Below are 23,302 nucleotides of genomic sequence, written 5' to 3'. Positions count from 1 at the left end.
AATATAATAAGCTGGGAGGCAGCCCTGGCTGGTGTGGCTCAGTGCATGGAGTGCAGCCAGAGAATTCTTATTCTTCAATCACACACTCAATATTTCTAAATTTTCAACTCTGAAACATTGAGATGTCACTACTAGAAACTCTTTGTGTTTGAAGTTATATCTTTCACCCTGGCTGGTGTGGCTTAGTGGATTGAGTGCCAGCCTGCAGACCAAAGGGTCGCCGGTTTGATTCCAAGTCAGGGCACATGCCTGGGTTGTGGGTTAGGTCCACAGTAGGGGGCACACAAGAAGCAACCACACATTGATGTTTCCTCCCCTGTCTTTCTTTCTCCCTTCCCCTTTCTCTAAAAATAAATAAATAAATTCTTTAAAGATTTTAATAAAAAATAAAGATATATCTTTTCCTAGTGATATAAAATCTTTCAAATTCAGGTAAAATGCACATGGATGAAAAAAGTAATTGTGTGAGTGGTCTTGGCAAACTCAGGATAAATTCCTCTTTACTTCTGATAAACTTGAACACTGGGATTTTATCTTCTAACAAAGTAGAAAATCACTAGCTTATATAACACCTGTGTAGGAAGAAATTAATTTGGAATTTATTTTGGTTAAAACCTGCAACACTGATGTGTAATTTGATAATTCACTTAGAAAATCAATATAATTTCTGGACCTTGAATTCTAAACCATCTAAGATATTTTTGATAAACATTAATGAGGTATAATTTACATATAATAAGTGCATCTATTTAAAATTTACAATTTCATGAGTTTTTGACAGATATAGACACCAATGAAACCACCATCAGAATAAAGATACAGGTAATTTCCATTACCTCGGAAGATTCTTCATGATCCTCTTCAGTCCTTCCTTCCTTCTACCCCTTGGTCCAGACAGCAATGGATCCACTTTCTATCACAATAATGTTAGCTTTTATTTTCTAGAGTTTTATATAAGTAGAATTATACAACATGAACATTTTTATGTCTGCATTCTTTCAATTAGAATAATGATTTTGAGGTTGTATGGATGTGTGTTGTTTTGTTTACTCATTTAGCCATTAATGTACATGTTGCTTATTTCTGGTTTGAGTATATTAAAAGGGAGCAATACTTTCCAATTCATTCTTTGAAGCCAGTGTTACACTGATACCAAAAATAGGCAAATATATTATAAGGAAAGGATAGTACAGACTAAAATCTGTTAGGATCATAGATGTAAAAATTCTGAACAAAATTTTAGCAATTGGAATCTAATACTAGGTTAAAATTATAATATATTGTGACCATGTGACATTTATCCCAGGAGCACAAGGTTGTTTAACACACAGACATTACCATGTTAATAATCTAGAAAATAATAATCTCGATAGATGTAGAAAAAAACTGGGTTAAAAAAACTCAACAAAGTAGGAGAAATTAGAAGGGACCTTCCTCAACTTAATAATTGAGCATCTGTGAAAAACTTATAGTACATAATATCAAGTAAGTACAAGCAAGTAATATACTTAATAGTATAGGACTGAGTCTTTTTCCCTTAAGGTCAGGATCAAGACAGGAATATCATGTCTCACTACTTTAACAAATACATTTATTTATTTTTGAGAGAGAGAGAAAGAGACAAAGAAACATGAATTTGCTGTTCCACTCATTTATGCTTTCATTGGTTGATTCTTGTATGTGCCCTGACCAGGGATCAAACCTGCAACCTTGGCCTTTTGGGACTACACTCCAACCAACTGAGCTACATAGCAATGGCTTGAGACACTACTTTTATGCAACACTGTTACAGATGTTCTGTGCAGCAACTTCAGTCAAGAAGAAACAAAGGGCAAAGTAAAAGTGTTTTTATTTGCAGATGGTACAATATGATCTGATGGAATATAGAAAAAAATTTAAAAAACCAACTACCAGACAAATTAGTGAGTTTAACAAGGTTGCAGGGCAGAAGGTCAATATACAGACACAACTGTATTTCTACATAGTAAGAAAGAACAGTCAGGAATTGAAATCAGTAAAGCAATTCCATTCACAATAATATAAACATGAAATACTTAGGGATAAATCTGATGAAAGATGTGAAAGAGGTGTACATTGAAAATTATGGAACATTGCTGAGGAAACTTACCTGAAGAAATGGAGGGATGCATTGCTTCAGGGTTGGGAGACTCAATCTTGCTAAAATGTGTAATCTCTCTAAACTGATTGAGAGATTCAATACAATCTCTATCAGTTCCATAAAAAATTGTTAACATCAAAAAGCTAATTATAAAATTCATATGGAAATTCAAAGTATCTAGAGAGTCAAAAAAGCCCTGAAGGAATTTGTGTAAAGATGGTAGTTGTGTAAAAGCAGACTAGATCAATAAGGGAATTGAGAGGCCAGAAATAAACCATACCTATAAAGACAAGTTATTCTTTTTTTCCAAAGGCACACAATTTAGTGGAGAAAAGATAACTATTTACTGCAAGCAGTGCTGAGACAATTGAATATCCATATGCAAAAAATGAGCTTGGATTCATACTTCATATTGTATATCAAAATTAGCCCCAAATTAAACATAGACCTAAATATAAAACCTAAAGTTACAGAAGTTCTAGAAGAAATCAGAGCAGAACATCTTTGTGACCTTTGTTTAAACATAGATTTTTTAGATATGACAGTAAAAGTATGAACCATAAAGAAAAAATTAATAATTTGGACAAAGATACTGTTAAAAGAATGAAAAGACAAACTATTGACTAGGAAAAAAATATGTGGAAACATATGTCTAATTAAAGGCTTAAATCCAAAATATATAAAGAACTCAAAACTCAACAATGGGACAAACAATAATTTCAAATGTGACCAAAAATTTGAATAGACACTACCAAAGAATACGGCAAATAAGCACATGAAAACATGTTTAACACCATTAGCCACTAGGGAAATACAAATTTAAATTACAATGATATACTTCTATCTCTCTATTAGAATGGCTAAAATTAAAATAACTGATTATATCAGGTGTTAACTTAGAGCTAAGGAGACTGGAATTCTCATACACTACTAGTAGGGATATAAAATGATTCAATCACTTTGAAAAACAGTTTGACATTTTCTTAAAAATGTAAACATACATCTATCATGTGATCACCCTATTCCACTCCAATAGAAAAGGAACTATATGTTTGTGCAAAGACTTAGTCACAAATATTCATAGCAGCTGCATAACCAAAAACTGTAAATAACCCAAATGTCCATTAATAATGAATGGATAAATTATAGTAGTATATCTTCACAGTGCAATATTACTCAGAAATAAAAAGAAAGTGAACTATTGACACATGCAACAGCCTAGAGAAGTCTCAGAATAGATGGATGTATTAAGTGAAGAAAATCAAACCAGAAAAGCATATACTGTTTTATGTAATTTATATAGTTTTTTTATTGTTGTTCAAGTTCAGTTGCCTCTTTTTTCCCCCCACTGTTCCTCTTGCCCCATCCATCCCCATCTCCACCCTTGATCCTACCCCACTTGGCTTTGCCCATGAGTCTTTTATACATGTTCCTTGACAACCCTTCCCCTTCCCCTCCCCTTATCTCCCCCAACACCCCCTTTGGTTACTGTCAGTTTGTTCTTTATTTCAATGTCTCTGGTTATATTTTGCTTGTTTGTTTGTTTTGTGGATTATGTTCCACTTATAGGTGCCATCATATGGTATTTGTCTCTCACTGCCTGGCTTATTTCACTTAGCATAATGCTCTCCAGATGCATCCATGCTGTCATTAAGGGTAGGAGCTCCTTCTTTCTTTCTGCTTCATAGTATTCCATTGTGTAAATGCACCACAGTTTTTTGATCCACTCATTTACTGATGGGCACTTAGGTTGCTTCCAGCACTTGGCTATTGTAAATTGTGCTGGTATGAACATTGGGGTGCCTGGTTCTTTTGAACTGGTGTTTCAGAATTCTTAGGATATAATCCCAGCAGTGGAATTGCTGGGTCAAAAGGCAGTTCCATTTTTAGTTTTCTGATAAAATTCCATAATGTTTTCCACAGTGTCTGTGCCAGTCTGCATTCCCACCAGCAGTGTACTAGGGTTCCCTTTTCTTCATTTATAAAAATTTCTAGAAAATACAAACTAATCTATAGAGACAGAAATCAGATCTGTGATTGCTTTGGGATGAGGAGTAGGACAGAATTTGAGGGGCAGGGATTATAAATGGGCATGAGCAAACTTTTGGGGGTGATACATACATTTTCTATTTGGATTGTGCTGATGGAACTATACATGTTGAAACATATTAAATTGTACACTTTAAATATTTGTACTTTATGATACTTCATTTATACTTCAATAAAGCTGCTTTTTAAATATTCCTTATGTAGTTTACTAAGGCTTATAGAATAAAGACAAAAATCTTAAATATAACCCCCATAGTCTGACCTCTGCTTTCTTTTTCAACTTTGCACTTTGATGTTTCCCCTTGCTTCCTGCATTTCAACTTTTCTGGTTTTATTTCAGTCCTTCCTAAATTCTTCATTTTCTGGCATCACATATTCTTTGTATGGCCCATTCCCTCTTTATTTGAGATGTTCTTCTTCTATTTGTCCAGTAAATTTCCCTTCATCTTTCTGATTTCAACTCAGTTATCACTTTCCCAGTTATGCCTTCTCTGACCCTCATGTGGCTCAACTTAAAGCACTTATCCCAATCTGCCTTTCCTACTGATGTGTAATTCCCTGAGGCCTGGACTGTGCTGATTTGAGGTTACCACTATATCCCACACTTAGCACAATACCTAGCACATAATAGACAACAGGAAATTATTTGTTAGATGAATTAATATGCAAATAGTAGTTGGGAACCAAAAAGGGGAAGTAAAGCAATTAGTTTAACACCATGAACCAAGCAAAAGCTTTTTTCATGGTCAGATGCTGACAACTTTAGCAAACACAATTCAGATCTTCAAACACGTTGTACTTGAGATTGACAGTTCTTGTAATGAAGGAAGAGAACACCAGAATTCTTATAACTGGGGTAGCTTACACATTATACTAAAAGATAGATTTCTCACAATGACTGTATGGTACTTAAAAAAAAACACCAGGAAATGGAAATGTAGTTAGGCTATATATTTTTTAAAAATATGTATTTATTTATTTGTTTTTAGAATGAGGGGAAGGGAAGAAGAAAGAGAGGGAGAGGAACATTGATGGGGTTGGGACCAAACCTGCATTCTAAACATATGCCCTGATTGGGGATTGAACCTGTGACTTTTTGATTCGTGGGACAACACTCAACCAAGCCACACCAGCCAGGGCTAGTTAGGCTATATTTATAAATTGGTGCTATTAAGGACTTTAAATAGAGTGCTTCCAGGTTATTAAGAGAAAAAGAGATAATTGCCATAATCTTAATTCTGTGGTATGTAGCAAGAGATTGTAAAACAGTTCTGATGTCTTCACAGTTTCAGGCAAGCAGATGTTTCATTGAGTAATTATTTCATTTAGTTGGGTATGAGGGCTTCTGCTCACAATATAATAGTGTGGAGTTTTCAGGATAAGTCAGTCACCTCATTTAGTTCTTGCAGCTAGATGAGCCATCTATTGTTCAGATGAAAGGAAGCTCATAATGAAAATCTATTTGTAGTAGGGAAGCACAGTGACAATATGAAACCATTTAAAATGAGCCATGTATTTTACATAGTTTTCTCATGAATTGCTGCTCACAGAGTTGAATTCTGATTTTAGAATATATATTTTGACAATGAACAATTTGCCTTTGTTTTACAGATGGGCAAACAGTATAAAAATAGAAGTAGTGATTTCACAGAAATTTGCTGTGTTTAGTTGACATGTATTTGAACTAAGTTTCTTGAGCAGTTTTGGTATATAATATATAAATTAAAAATGAATGAGTGAATAAATAAAAAGTGCTAAGCATTCATTAATAGTATATGCCAGACCATCAAAAAAATTCACCAAACAAAAAGCAGTCTACAGAATGAGAGAAATATTTGCAAATAATGTCTCTGATAAGGAGTTGCTTTTCAAAATATTTAAGAAACTCCTACAACTCAATTGAAAAACAAGGAATCTTATTAAAAAGTGGGCAGAAGATCTGAATAGACATTTTTCTAAAGAAGACATACAGATTTCCAACAGATACATGAAAAAATGCTCAACATCACTAATCACCAAGGAAACACAATGTAAAACTACAATGATATATCACCTCACACAGATTAGAATAACTATCATCAAAAAGACAAAAGGTAACAAGTATTAGCAAGGATGTGGAGAAGAGGGAATACTTGTGCACCCTTTGTTGGTGGCAATGTAAATTGGTATGGCCACTATGGAATATAATATGGATGTTTTGCAAAAAAAAAAACACCAAAAAACGAAACTACCATATGATCCATAAATCCCATTTCTGGGTATATATCTAAGGAAAATGAAAAGAGGATATCAAAGCGATATCTGCACTCTCATGTTTATGGCAGCATTATTTACAATAGTCAAGCTATAAAAACAATGTAAGTGTCCCTCAAAAGATAAATGGATAAAGAAGATGTGATACATTTACAGTGAAATGTTATTCAGCTATAAGAAAGAAAGGAATCCTGCCATTTTCAACATGGATTGATCTTGAGGATATTATGATAAGTGAAATAAGTCAGATGGAGATAGACAAATATTGTGTCATATCACATATATAAAATCTAAAAAATCCAAACTCCTAGAAGCAGAGTAGAATAGTGTTTACCAGGGGCTGGGAGTGGGAATGAGATGTTAGCAAAGGGTACACACTTTCAGTTATGAAATAAGTATGTTTTGGGGATGTAATATACAGCATGGTGATTTGAGTTAATGCTGTACTATATACTTGAAAGTTGTTAAGAGAACAAATCTTAAGTGTTCTTACCACAAAAAATAAATGGCAATTATGAGAGGTGGTAGAGGTGTTAGTTAATGCTACAGTGGTAATCATGTGGCAAAATATGTAGCAAATCAACACTTTGTACACCTTATACTTATAGGATTTAGTATTTTAATTATACCTCAATAAAAACCAGTAGGACTTTTAAAATATAAAAGTATAATAACTACAATTAAAAACAAGGTAAGTGTTTTAAGGAACCAAAAATAAAATTAGTAAATGGAAGACTATGTGAAGAAATTACCCATAGTACAGCAGTATCCCCCAAAAGATAAAAACAAATATAAAAGAAAATGAAGTAAATATGTATCTAATTGCAATTTAAGGAGGAAAAAAGATAGAAAACTTGAGGAAGAGAAAAATGCAAAGTGATATGTCTTTACATTGTTTTATAATTGATTGAAGACATGAGTCCTTAGATGCAGCCATCACAAGATGACTTAAACAGGATAAAGAAAATGAACTCCATATCTAATTACTTTGGAGTGAATCTCCAGAGCACTGAAACAATGGGTGAATAAGACTGATCAGTGAGAAACACAATTAAGCACTTACAAAGATAAGAACTCTTCAAAATACTGGAAGAAAATAACTGGCAACTTAGAATTTATACCTAGATAAACTAGCAATCAAGTGAAATAAAAAAGCATCTTCAGACAAATCAGAATCTACCAGCAGAGTTTTGCTGAAGTATCCTCTATAAGATATTATTTATAAAGAATAAAACTGAGTCTTATAAAGATTTTTAATGGAACTTTAAATTGACACAAACATAAATTGTCTATCATACATTAAAAATTCAAAAATCCCCAAAACTTTGCACCAAGAATTATTTCAATGTAAGTTTTAGCCTGATAATTTTGTTTTGGATCTGTGCAAATATTTATCCACAAGAAAATTTCAATTTTCTCATCCTACTGAAATCAGAAGTATATTTACCATTACCATATTTACCATAAATACCATATTTACCATTAACAAGAAGGCATTTATAAAACATGCCATGAACTATCTAAATCCTACTGTATTGTTAATGATGTTTTTGTGGAAAGACGTCTGTCTAAAAGCATTGATAATGAATGAAAAAAGATATTTCATGCAAATTGAAAAGAAAAAATAAGTGTGGCTATCAGTATTATATCTGACAAAATAGATTTTACAACGAAGGCTATGGTAAGAGATAAAGAAGGGAACTACATTATGATAAAGGGAACATTCCAACAATAGGATATAACCCTAGTAAATATATGCATTTAACATTAGAGCATCTAAATATGTAAAGCAGATCTTGATAGACATAAAGGGAGAGACTGACAGAAATACAGTCATAGTCAGGAATTTTTACACACCATTAACTTCAGTGGATAGACTTCCAAGCAGAAAATCAACAAGGAGACAGCAGCCTTAAACAACACACTACCAGGTGTATACAACCTTTTGGTGTTTCTGGGGCACACTGGAAGAAGAAGAGTTGTCTTGGACCACACATTAAATACATGTAATCACAAACATCTCATAATGTTTTAAGTAAATTTCCAATTTCATATTGGGTTGCATTGACAGCCATTGTGGGCCACATGCGGCCCATGGGCTGCAGGTTGGGCATCCCTGTAACCAAGTGGATTTAACTGATATCTTTAGAGTATTTCACCCCAAAGCAGCAGATACACATACTTTTAAAGTGCACATGGAACATTTTCTAGGATAGACCACATGTTAGGACACACAAAAAAGTCTTAATACATTTAAGAAGATTGAAATTGTATCCAGTATCTTCTCTAACCATATTGCTATGAAACTAAAAATCAATCATAAGAATCATACTGAAAAACACTCAAAGACATGGAAGCTAAATAATATGTTATTGAACAATGAAAGGGACAACAATGAGATCAAGGAAGAAATCTAAAGATACCTTGAAACAAATGAAAATGAGGACACAACAATCCATAATCTGTGGTACACTGAGAAAGCTATCTCAAGAGGAAAATTCATAGCATTATAGGCCTATCTCAAAAAAATAAGAAAAAGCTGAGCTAAACACTCTTACTTCACACATAAAGAAACTTGAAAAAGAACAACAAAAAAAGCCCAAAGTAAGCAGAAGGAAGGAAAAAATAAAGATTAGGGCAAAAATAAATGAAATACAATCAAGGAATCCAAGAACTGGTTCTTTGAAAAGCTAAACAAGTTGACAAACTTTTAACCAGACTCATCAAGAAAAAAAGAGAAAGGACCCAAACAAATAAAATCATAAATCAAAGAAGAGAAATAAAAACTGACACCAAAGAAATACAAAAGATTGTATGAAAATATTAAGAACAACTATAAGCCAATAAAATAGACAATATGAATGAAATGGATAAATTCCTAGAAACATACAATCTTCCAAAAATACATCAAGAAGAATCAGAGGATCTGAATAGACAGGTTACACCTAGTGAAACTAAAGCAATAATCAAAAAACTCCCAACAAACAAAAGCTCAGGACTTGATGGCTTCATAGGGGAATTTTATAAAATATTCTGAGAAGAACTAACACCTCTCCTTCTCAAACTATTTCATAAAATTCAAGAGGATGGAAGGCTTGCAAACTTATTTTATGAAGCCAGCATTATCCTAATTCCAATACCAGATAAAGACACTACAAAAAGAGAAAATTATAGGCCAATATCTCTGATAAAAATAGATGCTAAAATCCTCAACAAAATATTAGCAAACTGAATACAGCAATGCATCAAAAAAAATCATATGCCATGTTCAAGTGGGATTTATTCCAGGAGTGTAAGGTAGGTAAAACATTCACAAATCAATAAATGTGATTCACCACATAAGCAAAATGAAGGATAAAAACCACATGATCATATCAATAGATGCAGAAAAAGCATTTGATAAAATCCAGCACCCATTTATAATAAAAACTCTCAGCAAAGTGGGAACAGAGGGAGAATACTTAAGCATAATAAAGGCCGTGAATAACAAACTCACCACCAGCATCATACTCAATAGGCAAAAACTACAAGCATTCCCCTTAAGATCAGGAACAAGACAGGGATGTCTGCTTTCACCTCCCTTATTCAAGATAGTACTGGAAGTCCTAGCCACAGCAATTAGACAAGAAGAAATAAATTGCATCCAAATTGGAAAGGAATTAGTAAAACTGCCTTTATTCACAGATGACATGCTTCTGTACATAGAGAACCCCAAAGATTCCACCAAGAATCTACTAGAACTGATAAATGAATTCAGCAAAGTAGCAGGATAGAAAATTAATATCCAGAAATTAGTTGCATATTTATACACCAATAGCAAACTAATAGAAAGAGAAATCAAGAAAACAGTCCCATTCACATTGCTTCAAAAAGATTAAAATACTTAGGAATAAACCTAACCAAAGGTATTAAATATCTATACTTGGAAAATTATAAAACACTAAGAAAAGAAATTGAAGAAGATACAACACATACTGTGTTCATGGATAGGAAGTATTAACATAATTAAAATGCCCATACTACCTAAAAGCAATCTATAGATGTAGTGCAATTTCTATCAAGATTCCAATGACATATTTCACAGAACTGTAACAAATATTTCAAAAATGTATATGGAACCACAAAAGTCCCTGAATAGCAACAGCGATCCTGAGAAAGAAGAACAAAGTTGTAGGAATCACACTACCTAATATGAAATTGTACCATAAGGCCATAGTAATCAAAACAGCAAGGTACTGGCATAAAAACAGACACATAGATCAATGAACAGAATAGAGAGCTCAGAAATAAACCTTTGCCTTTACAGTCAATTAATACTTGACAGAGGAAACAAGCACATAAATGGGCTAAAGGTAGTTTATTCAATAAATGGTGTTGGGAACATTGGACAGATAATGCAGAACAATGAAACTAGACCACTTGCTTACATCACACACAATAAATTCAAAATGGATCAAAGACTTAAATGTTAGACCCTAAATCATAAAAATCATAGAAGAAAACATACGCAGCAAAGTCTTGGACATTGCTGCCTGAGAAATTTATCAGATATATCTCTCCAGGCAAAGAAAATAAAAGAAAAATAAACAAATGGGACTACATCAAATAAAAAAGGTTTTGCACAGCAAAGGAAATCTTCAACAAAATAAAATAAAAACACAACTCACAGAATGGGGAGAACATATTCACTAATGCATTTGATAAGAGAGTAATATCCAAAATTTATAAAGTACTTACAAAACAACACCAAACACCCCCACAAACAACCCAATTAAAAAATGAGCAAAGGCCCTGAATAGACATTTCTCCAAAGCGGACATACAGATGGCCAAAAGACAGGAAAAGATGCTCACCATCACTTATCATCATAGAAAGGCAAATTAAAACCTCAATGAGATACAGTCTCATGCCTATCAGAATGGCTGTCATCAATAAGTCAAAATGCAATTGCTAGTGAGGATGTGGCAAAAGGGGAACCCTTTTGCACCACTGGTGGGAATGCAGACTTGTGCAGCCACTGTGGAAAGCAGTATAGAGACACCTCAAAATATTAAAAATGGATTTGTCTTTTGACCCAGTGGTCCCACTTCTGGGAATATATCTAAAGGAACCCAAAACACTGTTTCGAAACACCATAAGCATCCCTGTGTTCATTGCAGCGTTACTTACAGTTGCCAAGATATGGAAGCAGCCCAAGTGTCCATCAATGGATGAGTGGATAAAACAACTATGGGACATTTACACAATGGAATACTACTCAGCTGTAAGAAAGAAAAGTTCACCCTTTGCAACAGTATGGAATGACCTGGAGAACATTATGCTAAGTGAAATAAGCCAATCAGAGAAAAACAAATACTATATGATTTCACTCATATGTAGAATCTAATGAACAAACTGAATTAATAAGGAAAATGAGGACAGGCTCATAGATGGAGAACAGGATGACAGCTAGTTGGTGGGGGGAAAGGTTAAGGGGTGGAGGGATTGAGCAAAAAGAAAAAAGGATCATGGACATGGACAATAGTGTAGTGATTGTGGGAGGAGGAGGATATAAGGGGACTGAGAGATAATGTAAAAAACACAATAAAAATAAAAATAAATAAAAGCATGGATAGGTATCAAAGATATATTCAAAAGCAGCATCACTATATACATTTTGAACACAACTTCCTTGAAATATTACAGGATTCATAACCCCAAAATATTAAGATTACTTATCTCTGGCAATGGAATTATGAGTACTTTCAAATTTTTTTTGTGCATGATAATATTTTAAAATTATTTATACACTAAACTTTTGCTTTTGTACATATAATAAATATTATTAAAAATACTATTTTTGGCTATGAAAAATATATAGCAGGCAATGGTAATTTCACATATGGTATTTCAGTGAATCCACCCTGTAATACAAGTGTTACCATTTAACAACCTTTCCCCCTCTTTACTGGATGCGAAAATTAATCCTCAAAGTGATTAATTGACTTAGAGTCACATAAATGTCAAAGTTGGGACTGGAAACAAGACTCAAATATTATTCTTTCCACACTGGGATCAAATTTAGTGACCAAAAAGACCTAAGAAGTGTTCTTTTTTAAATTTATTTCATTTTTACTGAAGAAATTCTCACAGGTGGTACAGAGGGTGATAATTTGTAGCTGCTTTTTCAGCATAGCCATCAGGGTGATGAAAGTGAACATCATAAGCAGCCTTATAGGCCAGCTTTTGCCTTGCCTCAGTGTAGGTGAGAAAATTGTTATTTGAAAACACTTGCTGCTAAAACAAATTATCAAAATTGATTCCAAATCAATGGGCTGGCATTTCCTTGATAAAGGTTGTCCTCTTTCCAACCAGGAGGGAGGGTGACGGGGGCTGGGTTAGGAGACAAAGATCTCTGCTGTTCAACCAGGAGCTGTGGAAAGCCTGGCATAACCCACACATTCATTTGTTCTTCATTCTTTCACGTATTGACTCAATCATTCCAAACTACAAATAAACAAGAAAATTATTTCAAATAAAGGTCAAGCTAACCTGCAAAATATGACTCAAGTAAAGGTCAACCAGTCACTAACTGTGACTAACCCAAATGAGTTTATGCTCCAGGGCAGGTGAGTGGAAATGAAGGACTTGGAAATGACAAAGAGCACAGGCAGAGTGGACAGTTGAGGGAAAAACATGACAGTCACGGGAGTCACTTGAGAGGGGCCTGATTCTAATATAAACCCTCACTGCAGTTGCGTGTTCCTCAGTGAGAGGGATATGAGCCAGCTGAGAAAAGGGCTGGGGACTTTGGGGGAGAATACAATTTGTGAGGAAAAGTTAAAGTGTTAGAATTGTTTAGAATAAAGAGATTTTACTCACTGGCTCTAATAGGTTTATTCTCTACAGTAAATTTTCATTGATACAAAAATTATAAAATTAATATAAAGCTTCTCCAATTTTCTGAGTGCCTAGCATGAACTAGATGAGTGACAGGCGTATTGAAATAGATTATCTTGTTTAAGACTTACAGCAATCCTATAGCATTATCATCTTTTTATAGAATAGGAAGTGGCAGTTAGAGACATTAACTAGGTTGGTCAAATATTCTTATGGATTTAAACTACAGTTATTAGTACTTAATTGTGTATACTCTCAGAAAGAGCTATTAGCCTTTATTTCTTGATAATCTCTTCAATTTATAAACTCATTGATGGCTGGAAGGCATATATTTATATACCTTTCTGCCTTACATATTTCAGGAAACTCAGAGATAAAAATATAGTTTGTGGTACAAAAACTTATTGATGAATTAATTGCAGGAAAATGTCTCTACTTAAAGATTAACTGAAAGGGAGGTGAGGGAAAGGAAAATAACAGTTGAAATCACACAGCAATCAGTGGCAAAACCTAGTGTGTCTTGATTGGTTTCAAAGGTCTTATGTTTTTGAAATCTACTATGCTTTTTTTATAGGAGTCACAGAAGAGAATTCCCTCCAAGTGTTACTACTTAAAAACCCTATCATGGAAAGCAGGTGAAAAGTTGAGATGTCTTAGCTATAAGTAACAAGCCAAGTGGCCCAGTTTGTTTAGAACTTGGCTCCTCAAGTCAAATTGCTTGGGTTCAAATTCTAGTTTTATCACCCTTGTTTGTGTTATTGTTTCTACTACCTTCTCCTTCCTTCCTGTGAGAGGATTATCCTGTCCTAACCCACTGGCATGCTTTGGCTAATAAAATGTGAACAGGAAGATGTTTGTAATGTCTGAACAGAAACATTAAGAGTCACTGTATATCTAGCCATTGATCACTTTCCTTCTGCCATGGGACCATCCCAACCCTGAGAGGGGTTGCTTCTTTGTTGATGGAAACACGGGTTACAGCCAAGCCATGGAGGACATCTAACATAAGGGAGAAATACACATCTGTGATTGAAAAGCATCAAGATGTTTGTTAGTTTATTCATTTGACTAGCTAGTATTCAAGTTGTTCACCTACGCAAGTTACTTAATCCCTTTGTGGTTTGGCTTTCTCTATTCTTTTTTTTTTTTTTGGAAGGGTATGATTTAGTAGTTGTAGTTATTAAATAAGTTAATGTAGATACAGTACTTAAACCAGTGATGTGTTGGCAAATATTTCTGTGAAGAAAAACATCTTGATCCATCATGTTTGCCAATTTATGTTGTGTAAGTACTTCCTCCATGGCTGATTCTAAGCTACTGCCATGATGTCACTGAATAAGGAGTTCAAAAGAGGTACAAACAATTGATAATCAAAAGTAGGATCTGGTACACTGCTGAATTTCAAACGGTGCATATTAGCAAACACTATATTAGAGCATATTGAATAGTAAGCACTACAGAAAAGTTGATTTTCTGAAGACAGGTGACTGAATAAAATGACTTCTCAAATCCTTAAGATCTTGTATTTGGAAGCCCACTCAGAGAACTTCAGCACTGGAAGTAAACTTAGAGATGCTTTAGTATACCCATTTCATATTAATAGACAAGGGAATTGAGGCTCAGAGAGGCTGAGTAGATTGCTAAAAGTCACACAGGTCAGTATGAAGCAACACCATGGCTCCTACTGTCCAATACACACTTTTCCCTTCCAACATGAACCACCTCTTTTAAAAAATTGGTATGAAGGGTATCAGCAAAGAAAAAAATGTGTAAATAACTAATGCTTCTTAACTATTGCAGTTTCTGATATGAAATAATAGTAACAATAATAAAAGATTAAAATTAAACCCTAGTCATATGTATTGATGATCCTGTGGCTTTTTTTGTGTGTATGACTGAGTTCATCTTGAGAAAAGTTGTGATTAGGAAAAAAAAGTTTAATAGTATATAGTTGTCATGTATCATTTTGCAAAAGTGATGATTATTAGGAAGAACTGTGTTATCAATCACTGAGATGTCTAATTAAGGGTGGTTATTTTGACTATTAAAATGAGTGCATCATCTCCTGGCATTCCCTACTAATATCTCTGCCTAAAAATATTGCAGTACACCCCCCTGCAGTATAGTCCCAAATTAGTGCTTTTCAGACCAATAATGAAGTGTGTTCCCATCTTAAGGTAATAGTGATTCATTTTTTTTTTAACCATAGTGGTTACTGGCTGTAACTATGGAATGCATTGTCATGGAAACCACATTCCCCCTTCTCTTCCCCTCCCCTTCAATTCACCCCAGAGCTATTATTGAGAGACAAGAATTAAGAGAAAGTATTTTGTCAGATGCGTATAAACAGATCACAAATATACAATACACACACAAGCACGCACACAGGGAAGTGTGTGTGAGTACAGAGAGAGAGAGCCAAATGAACTCTCTTTGATTAAAATTAAACAAAAGATCAAACAAATTAAATATACATATTCTTTATATTTTTGTTATTTGGCTGTCTCAATCTAAACCAGCACAGATGTTAAAATGGGAAATAACTTGAACATAACAGCCTTTAATGCTGCCCTAGAATAGGAGGTCAGCCTTAGCTTGGGTAATTCATTAGGGAAAGACTGTGTTAGATATTATTGGAACATCACAATATAGAGCATACAATACTTTTGGGGTATTTGAAATCCAAATTATAGGTTAATGAATAAGGGAAATATTGTACAAGGTTTTTAGAATCCAGTCTCCCTTGCAAAAACAACCATAATTATAGATGCTCTGTAGGTGGAAGTGCTCATACAATCCCACATTTTGTGGTAGCATAAAGGGATAAAATGCTACGGGATACACTTAATCTGTGAACGTGACTTTAAGATTCCACAGAAGGCATCACCAGACCAGAGTTCTCCTTAAATGTGATCGACTGTTTAAGCCACATATATTAGACCTCCTGAGCCCCAACAGCCCCTAGATAAGAACTTGACTGAAGCAATCTTGATTCCTAATAGAGAAACCAACTGGGTAAGGACTCTAACACTTGGTATAAGTATCCCAAAGCCTGAGGCATAGCTGCCCCCTTCAATTAGAACCAGATTTGCCTCAACTCCCCTTAAGAGGTCTTGCTTTTGTAGGCAGAACCCATAATTTCTCAGCAGAGACCCTAACTGTCATAGTAGATTCTTTGCTACCCTCTTAAGCTAAGGAATAAGAATGTAGGGCTGGGCCTGAGAATTCTATTATTACTTTTTTTTTAAATAAGCTCCCCAGGGAATTCTGATGCAATTGAGTTTGGTTCCCAGTAACTTGGGACAGGAGGATGAGATGTTTTGAATGTGGGCAAATAAAAAATAGTTTACAGGGCAGTACCTTTGACTTGGTGGTTTGCAAGTTGTTTTGTTCTTTTGTTCTTGCTGGAACTTTATAAGGCTGAAGAATATAGTGTCACTGAGGCTCCTATAAATTTAGAGTGCATATGGTCTGACATTATGGTGGAAATGCATCAGGAAAACATGGCTCTGGAAGAGTTTGCTATGGATGTTTAGGACTATGTTGTTGCTGCTGTATGCCAAGATCTGAGTTCAATGCCCAATTAGAAAGATACTTTTGAAACTACCAGATTCATGTGAATATGATAGGACTGAACCTTCTCAAATAAATCTGGAGACTTTGAAACTAGCTTCTGGAGAAGTGTGTAATATTACCTGTGAAGTTGCTTCCACTCTCCTCCACCACTTTGAACCTCACCTTCATGGCTTACTGATTGTGTGACTTGGGCAAATGATATAACTTTTAGGGCTTCAGTTTCCTCCTCTAAGGAAATATCTCCAGTAACCTTTTCATCTCAGGCTAAGACATGAAATAAGTTACGTAAGTCAAGAGCAACTGCCAGGTACCACAGGAGCTTACCACGGAAATGTGTTGTTTATTTTGACAACTCTGTAAGGCAGGGTTCAATAGCCCCATGGACAGATGGGCAAACAGAGGCTCAGGCACTGTAAGTGACTTATGCCAAGTCACACTCATCACCAGAACCAGAGTCGGATTCCAGACGCTAATTTCAAACCCTGCTCTCTTTCCACCTGCTGTCTGTGAGGCATAGTGCCAGGCACTTAGGTGGCACCCAAAGAGTGCTAGTTTTATCCACTTTCTTGTCTGAACCCTGCCTATCGTTTTTTCTCCAATAAGCATTTTTGCAGCTGGGCCAGCCACATGCTGATAATTTTTGGTCTTTTGCAATTTTGACAACCTAACTTTAAGAAGAAAAGGAAAAACAAAACCAGTAAAGCATCCACCAGCCTTGACATTCATACTTCCGGAACTACATAAATACTTCTGGGGCTTCTTGGAGCTTGTGAGAAGTCAATATAGGGAGGGGGTGGACTCTTCCTTTGTGAGTTTGAAAAATGTATCAAATAAAGCCTTGGTTCCAAGCCTGAATCTACCATCCAGAGAGGGAGTAAGCTCTCTGCCCCAGAGGTCAAGGGCCCGAGGCCCCAGGGAGACCATTTCCAGCCCACTTCTACCTGCTGCCCCTTTGCATGCCACCAGCCCAGGCACACCTTTGTCAGAGGGCCCAGAGGATGCGTGGAGAAGGGTTCCATGAGCTTTGCCTTCTCAGGGATTCAGCCTCGGAAGTCGCCCATGCTCAGCTAGCAGCAGCAGAGGGGGCTGAGTGTGGTCTCTGGGTCAAGTCTGAGCCGAGAGCCTTAGCACACCCATCCCAGAGACTCCTAGGTGGCCCAGAGCGCACGGGCCGCTGGCAGCTGGGCTCAGCTGGCCAACGCCACACTCTCTCCGTCCTCTGGCCCCTCCCTCCTACCTTACTGGCCCGGCCAGCGCTCCCCACGGTGACTCTGGATTGCTGCAAGCCACTGGCTTTTTACCAAATTCGGAGCTGCAGTATTTTTTTTTCTTCACAGAATAATTTCAGCCCCCTTCAGCTTTCATGACAATCTTGTGTGACTGGGGCGAGTAGGCGGGCACATCCTTTTACATGCTAATACTGCCCCACCTCCTTTGAACCCTCCTCTAAGTGCCTGGCTTCCTTTTATTTTTATTTATTTATTTATTTATTTATTTAAAATTTTACCTCCCCCAAATTCACCATAGAGGGGGAAACCCATCTTGGTTCTGTCCCTCCCCCGCACGCATCATTCCCCAGGGAAGGGAGACCCCGAGACGCTTGTTACTTGCCCTCCGTGTTGCTTCTACCCCGGCGCTGAGATGGCTGTGTGGGGCGCAGGGGGCAGCGATAGAAGCGGCTGCCCGGTCTAGGCTGTCGCTCCACATGCCAGGCGAGCACTGTGTTCGCGTCCCCCAGTGAGCTGCCACTGCCGCAGCCCGAAAGGAATGTCCCCTGTTGTTAAGGACCCTGACTGTTTTACACCAATGATTTGCCACTGCAAAGTTGCTTGCACCAACAACACTTTGTCGTTGATGTTTGGATGCAAGGTAGGACGAGGTTCATGTCTTTTTAATGCATGCTGCCTCCCATGGGGGTGCGAACAATTCTTTTGTTATTTGTTTATGTGTCTGCCTGTCGGGAGAGTGACAAGCTATGACTTGCTGTGCTCTCTCTGGGAGCCGGCTGGGTTTGGGGGCCTGGAGAGTACACTAATATTCTGGCATCCAATGTTGGGTTGATAACTCGGTCGTGACAGGACCGTGGTCTCTGATGTACAGAGACTCCAAGAGCAGATATGCTTGGAAAGGGGGCGCCTTAGGCTGCTCTCTGCTGGGGATCTCATTGTACATTTAGTTAGTGACTGGGCTCCTGGCCGCTCATCTGCGAGCTCCGGAACTCATCACAGGTTACCGCTGCCTGGAGCCCTGATCGCACCACCCGCAATCAGACAGGGTTAGCTGGGGTGGTAGATGTACTTGAGATGAAATTGAATGTATCAGTTTGCAGTTTGGCACTTTTAAAGCTGAGGAGCTTATTTTTATTTTAGACGGAAAAAAAATGGAGCTAGGCTCATGTTGCCCCCAATTGTGTATTTTTCTCTGAGCTTATACAATCTACTTGAAATCAACACTCAGAAATTTTATCAGGAGGTGGCGCAGTTAGTGAAGTTTCTAGTGAATAACCGTCCCACCCCAGATTTTTGTAAAGGTGATTGATATTACGAAGGTAATGGTGTTTGAAGGTTTTTGAAGCAGGTTACCATTCATTGCTCATTGTCTGAAACTTTTTTTAGTGAACTCAATAATGTACCCCAGAAAAAGATGCATAGAACTTGGCATTTGAGTGCTCAGAGCCCACAAATTGTATGAACACATGACCCTTACTCCTAGGTACACACCTTCATTTTTTTGTCTTGTGAAAAGCTGGTTTGTATAAAACATTTTTGTGGCAACTATGTTGACTCTAAGGAGAAAGCATCATCTGAAATAACTAAAAATTCACACTTGTAAGTGAATAATCACATGATCCCTGTTGTACTGAAACACAACAGGAGCGACTGGATTGGACAGCTGACAAGCATATTAGGCAGTCAAGTTAATGAAACATACACATTCAACTTCATAGATAATGCTCATAGGGAGTGTAGGTTTAATGAGAAAATTGGGAGTCAGGACTATGAGTCTTATACTATGGCTATAGAATCCTCTCTCTTTTCTGAGCCTCATGTTTTATTCTATAAATTGGGAGGTATAGATGAGATGATCTGCCAGAGCTCTAACATTCTCCAGTGGCCTCTTTCATAAAATCATCTAATGGTGAAGTTATTGCTAGAGAGTTATTTTACTCAGTATGATAGGCTGCACCTTCAAGTCAGTTTTCAAAAAATAGTGATTATACTAAAGAGTAGAGTAGCTAGACTCCTTTTGAAATCTGCAAAAAGGTCTTAGAGTTGTTGAGGTTTGTGTATTCACCATGTCAGGAAAATGTATGTGAATGAACATCACCAATAAGTAACTTGTTAGCTCCTCTCCTCAGATGACCAGCCAGCCTCCCTCCATGCTTCTGTTCATTCACTCTTCTTTCTGTATTTACAACAGCATCTTAGCAATGTCTACTGTTTAAAATCCATTCCCATAACCTTACAAGAAGTGCTTTGCAGTGCTAAATGATTATTAATATAAATGAATTATTTGTCAAGGGAAATTGAACACAAGTTGATAATCAAATAAGATGCTGGTAAATATACATTCAACTCTTAAAGCTCATTTTCAAAGGGATTTCTTTTATGTTGTTAAGTTTTCCCATGATTTCCAGATCATTGGAGGGAGGTGATCTACAAGATCACTATTTTTTTAAATAGTGATCTACAAGATCACTATTTTTTTAAAGGCTGGTGAATTACATTAGTTGAACTTTCTTTTATGATCTCTTTCTTTTGGTATTCTGGTTTAACAGAGTCAGTTTATGAGACAGAACCATGTCAGTAGACTGAAACATCCAAATCATGGGTACTGGTAGATATTATTCTTTGGAAAATAAATCAGTCCTCTGAAAATAAAGTAACACTTTTAGAAAGTCTATCCCATTTCATTTTTCTAAGCATTTAAATAAGATAATTCCTGTGTAATGAAGTTGGTAATAATATTATAACTATACTGAATGGTTGGTTTATTATGGGCTGGTTAATGTAAGGCTCCCACCTTGGAATTTTAGATATAAAGAGAATAATAGAACCTTCTATTCTAGCCTTTCTCTAGTGAAATTCTTCAACACTATCTGGCAGATGACAACAGAAAATAATTTTATGTCATATAGGCCTGGATTTCAAAACTAGTTGTACCACTTAATAGATATATGATTTCTCTAAGGTTTCAGTTTCTCATAGGTAGGATGGGCACAGTAAAATACCTATGGCATTATATATTATGATGCCGATGCAAGAAATACAATTTAAATAAGTACATATGCATTCATCAAATGATTAATACTTTGATATGGCCTCAATTATATTCATAGCTCCACTAAGGGAGCCCATCACTTCCAGGAGAAACTTCTTTAATTGTTAGGATAGTTATTTTGATAAATTGTTAATTTTTATTATGAGCTTGATCATTACTTCACTTAAAGTTATTTTTCTCTATGCTAAGTGTTTTAATGAAATGTAAAAATTTACATATTGGTAAAACATTTGCAAAACAAAGTGGATTTATGAAAATTAATAAAAACCTGATACCATTGTTCCATTCAGTCAGCAAATGTTCATTGAGCAACCAATGAATGCTAGACACTGGGGATGTGGCAATATACAGCTCTTATCTGCCATGGTCTCAAGGTCAAATGATATTGTTATGACTATATTAATTATATATGACTATATATAGTTATATATAGTCATAATAATTATGACTAATTATAGATGACTATATTAATTATAACATTGATTTAAGGAAAAATATAAAATAAGTATTTTAGTTGAATATTTGAGCAATGAAAGTGGAATTTAAATAATTATTGGGAAAAAAACCTCATGAAGACATAGCTGTGAATTTGGAGCCTCCAAAAATGTGTGCTTTCCAGTATTATCTAGTAAGTTTGAAACTAAAATTATTAGGATGGTTATTTGTTTGTCTATCCTGGAGGATATTTAGCATGGAAAAGTCTAAAACCATGTTTGTGTGTAGGCCAGACTTTGTTAGTTTCCAAAAAAACCCTCTTAAACTGTGTGTTCCTATTATTCCAAAGCCTAATAATGGCTTGAAGGATGTTGAGCAACTTGAGTTTTCAAGGCAGAAATCCCAAATAATTTTATTTTGTCACTTAGCAATCTCCAGCCCTTTTCCTCCCCCTACTTTGCTGTATCCTGTCATTCAATTTATTTAATGTACTATAGAATTTATGACTATATATGTGAAGCATCTTTCTATGCTAGGCTCTTTCCCAGGCACTGTGATAGGCATTAAAGATACAAATGTAAGTATGACACCATTCTTTCATGAATTACAAGTCTATTAAGGGAGATAATTCCACTTCCTTCTCTAAAATACAGAACACTCACAGTTCTTCCTTTACCTTAAAGTCTCATAGGGGAACAAGAGTTTGTTTTCCAAAACAGAATTTTTCTATTATATCAGTCCTCTTCCTTTCCCAGTCCATATGCCATTACTATAATATGCTGGTTCAGGAAGGTACTTTCCACAGAGAAAGGGGCCTTCTGAAAGGCTGTACCCCTCTTGGTTGTTTTCATGTCATTATCTGAAAATAGACATCTGCTTTACTTTTCTTACTGTTTTCCCCACCTGCAAAAATTCAACCTCTGAATGTAATTCTGCAGCCAAGCCTATGTATTTTTCCCTCTTTTTTTAAAGATATATTTTTTAAATATTGTGCTATTTTTATTTTAATTTATTTTTTTAGATTTTATTTATTTATTTTTAGAGAGGGAAGGGAGGGAGAAAGAGAGAGAGAGAAACATCAATGTGCGGTTGCTGGGGGCCGTGGCCTGCAACCCAGGCATGTGCCCTGACTGGGAATCGAACCTGTGACATTTTGGTTTGCAGCCTGCGCTCAATCCACAGAGGTATGCCAGCCAGGGCCCTTTTCCCTCTTTCTTTATCTTGCCCATATCTGCATTACAAGGGTCAGCAGCCCCTATGAGTCCCTTTCCCTTCACTCTCCCCTTTCCAGCCATCATTTCTGAGGCAAAACAAACAAAACAAAACATGGAATATTTGTTATTTCCACTAATATTCTAAGAGTTTTTGTAAGTGTAATGTTCTCTATAATTAGTCCTTTGCTCTTTTTTTAACTTAAAAGAAGATGCCATTGAAATATGGTTCATACCTTAGGGAACTTCTCCCCTGAACCCCCACAGCCATTTGTTAACATAACAGCTCAGCTGAATCAAATCGTCAAGCTCCTAGGCCACATTAGGTGCCTTTAATATCCTGCTTGATGGATTAGGAGAAGGAAAAGTTCTTGAAAATGCTGTAGAGTCCTGGAACCTGTTTTTTTTTAACCCATGGGGAATGTGTAAACATTGCATTTAGCTGCCTTAGCTCTCAACAGAAAGGAATCATCCGGTAGAAAGCAAACTTCCTCTCATC

General features: G+C 36.0%; 1 protein-coding gene across 4 annotated transcripts in view; it reads left to right on the top strand.

Annotated features, from left to right (window-relative positions):
* DLG2 (discs large MAGUK scaffold protein 2) overlaps positions 1–23,302 on the top strand; it is a 1,902,487-nt gene that overhangs the window by 733,141 nt on the left and 1,146,044 nt on the right. For 2 of the 4 annotated variants that reach the window (XM_045817835.1, XM_045817832.1), the window contains exon 1: positions 18,514–18,745. The exons of the other annotated variants lie outside the window; for them this stretch is intronic. In XM_045817835.1, coding sequence (XP_045673791.1) covers positions 18,644–18,745 — 102 coding nt within the window. In that variant the 5' untranslated portion in view covers positions 18,514–18,643. Of the gene's footprint in view, positions 1–18,513; positions 18,746–23,302 lie in introns of those variants that run through there. 4 annotated transcript variants of the gene reach the window in all.

Source organism: Phyllostomus hastatus, unplaced genomic scaffold (assembly GCF_019186645.2).
Source record: "Phyllostomus hastatus isolate PE091 unplaced genomic scaffold, TTU_PhHast_1.1 phas_scaffold_317, whole genome shotgun sequence".
In the NCBI taxonomy this organism is placed as follows: domain Eukaryota; kingdom Metazoa; phylum Chordata; class Mammalia; order Chiroptera; family Phyllostomidae; genus Phyllostomus; species Phyllostomus hastatus.
The sequence above is the reverse complement of the archived record's forward strand: the minus strand, read 5'-3'. Positions and strand labels throughout refer to the sequence as shown.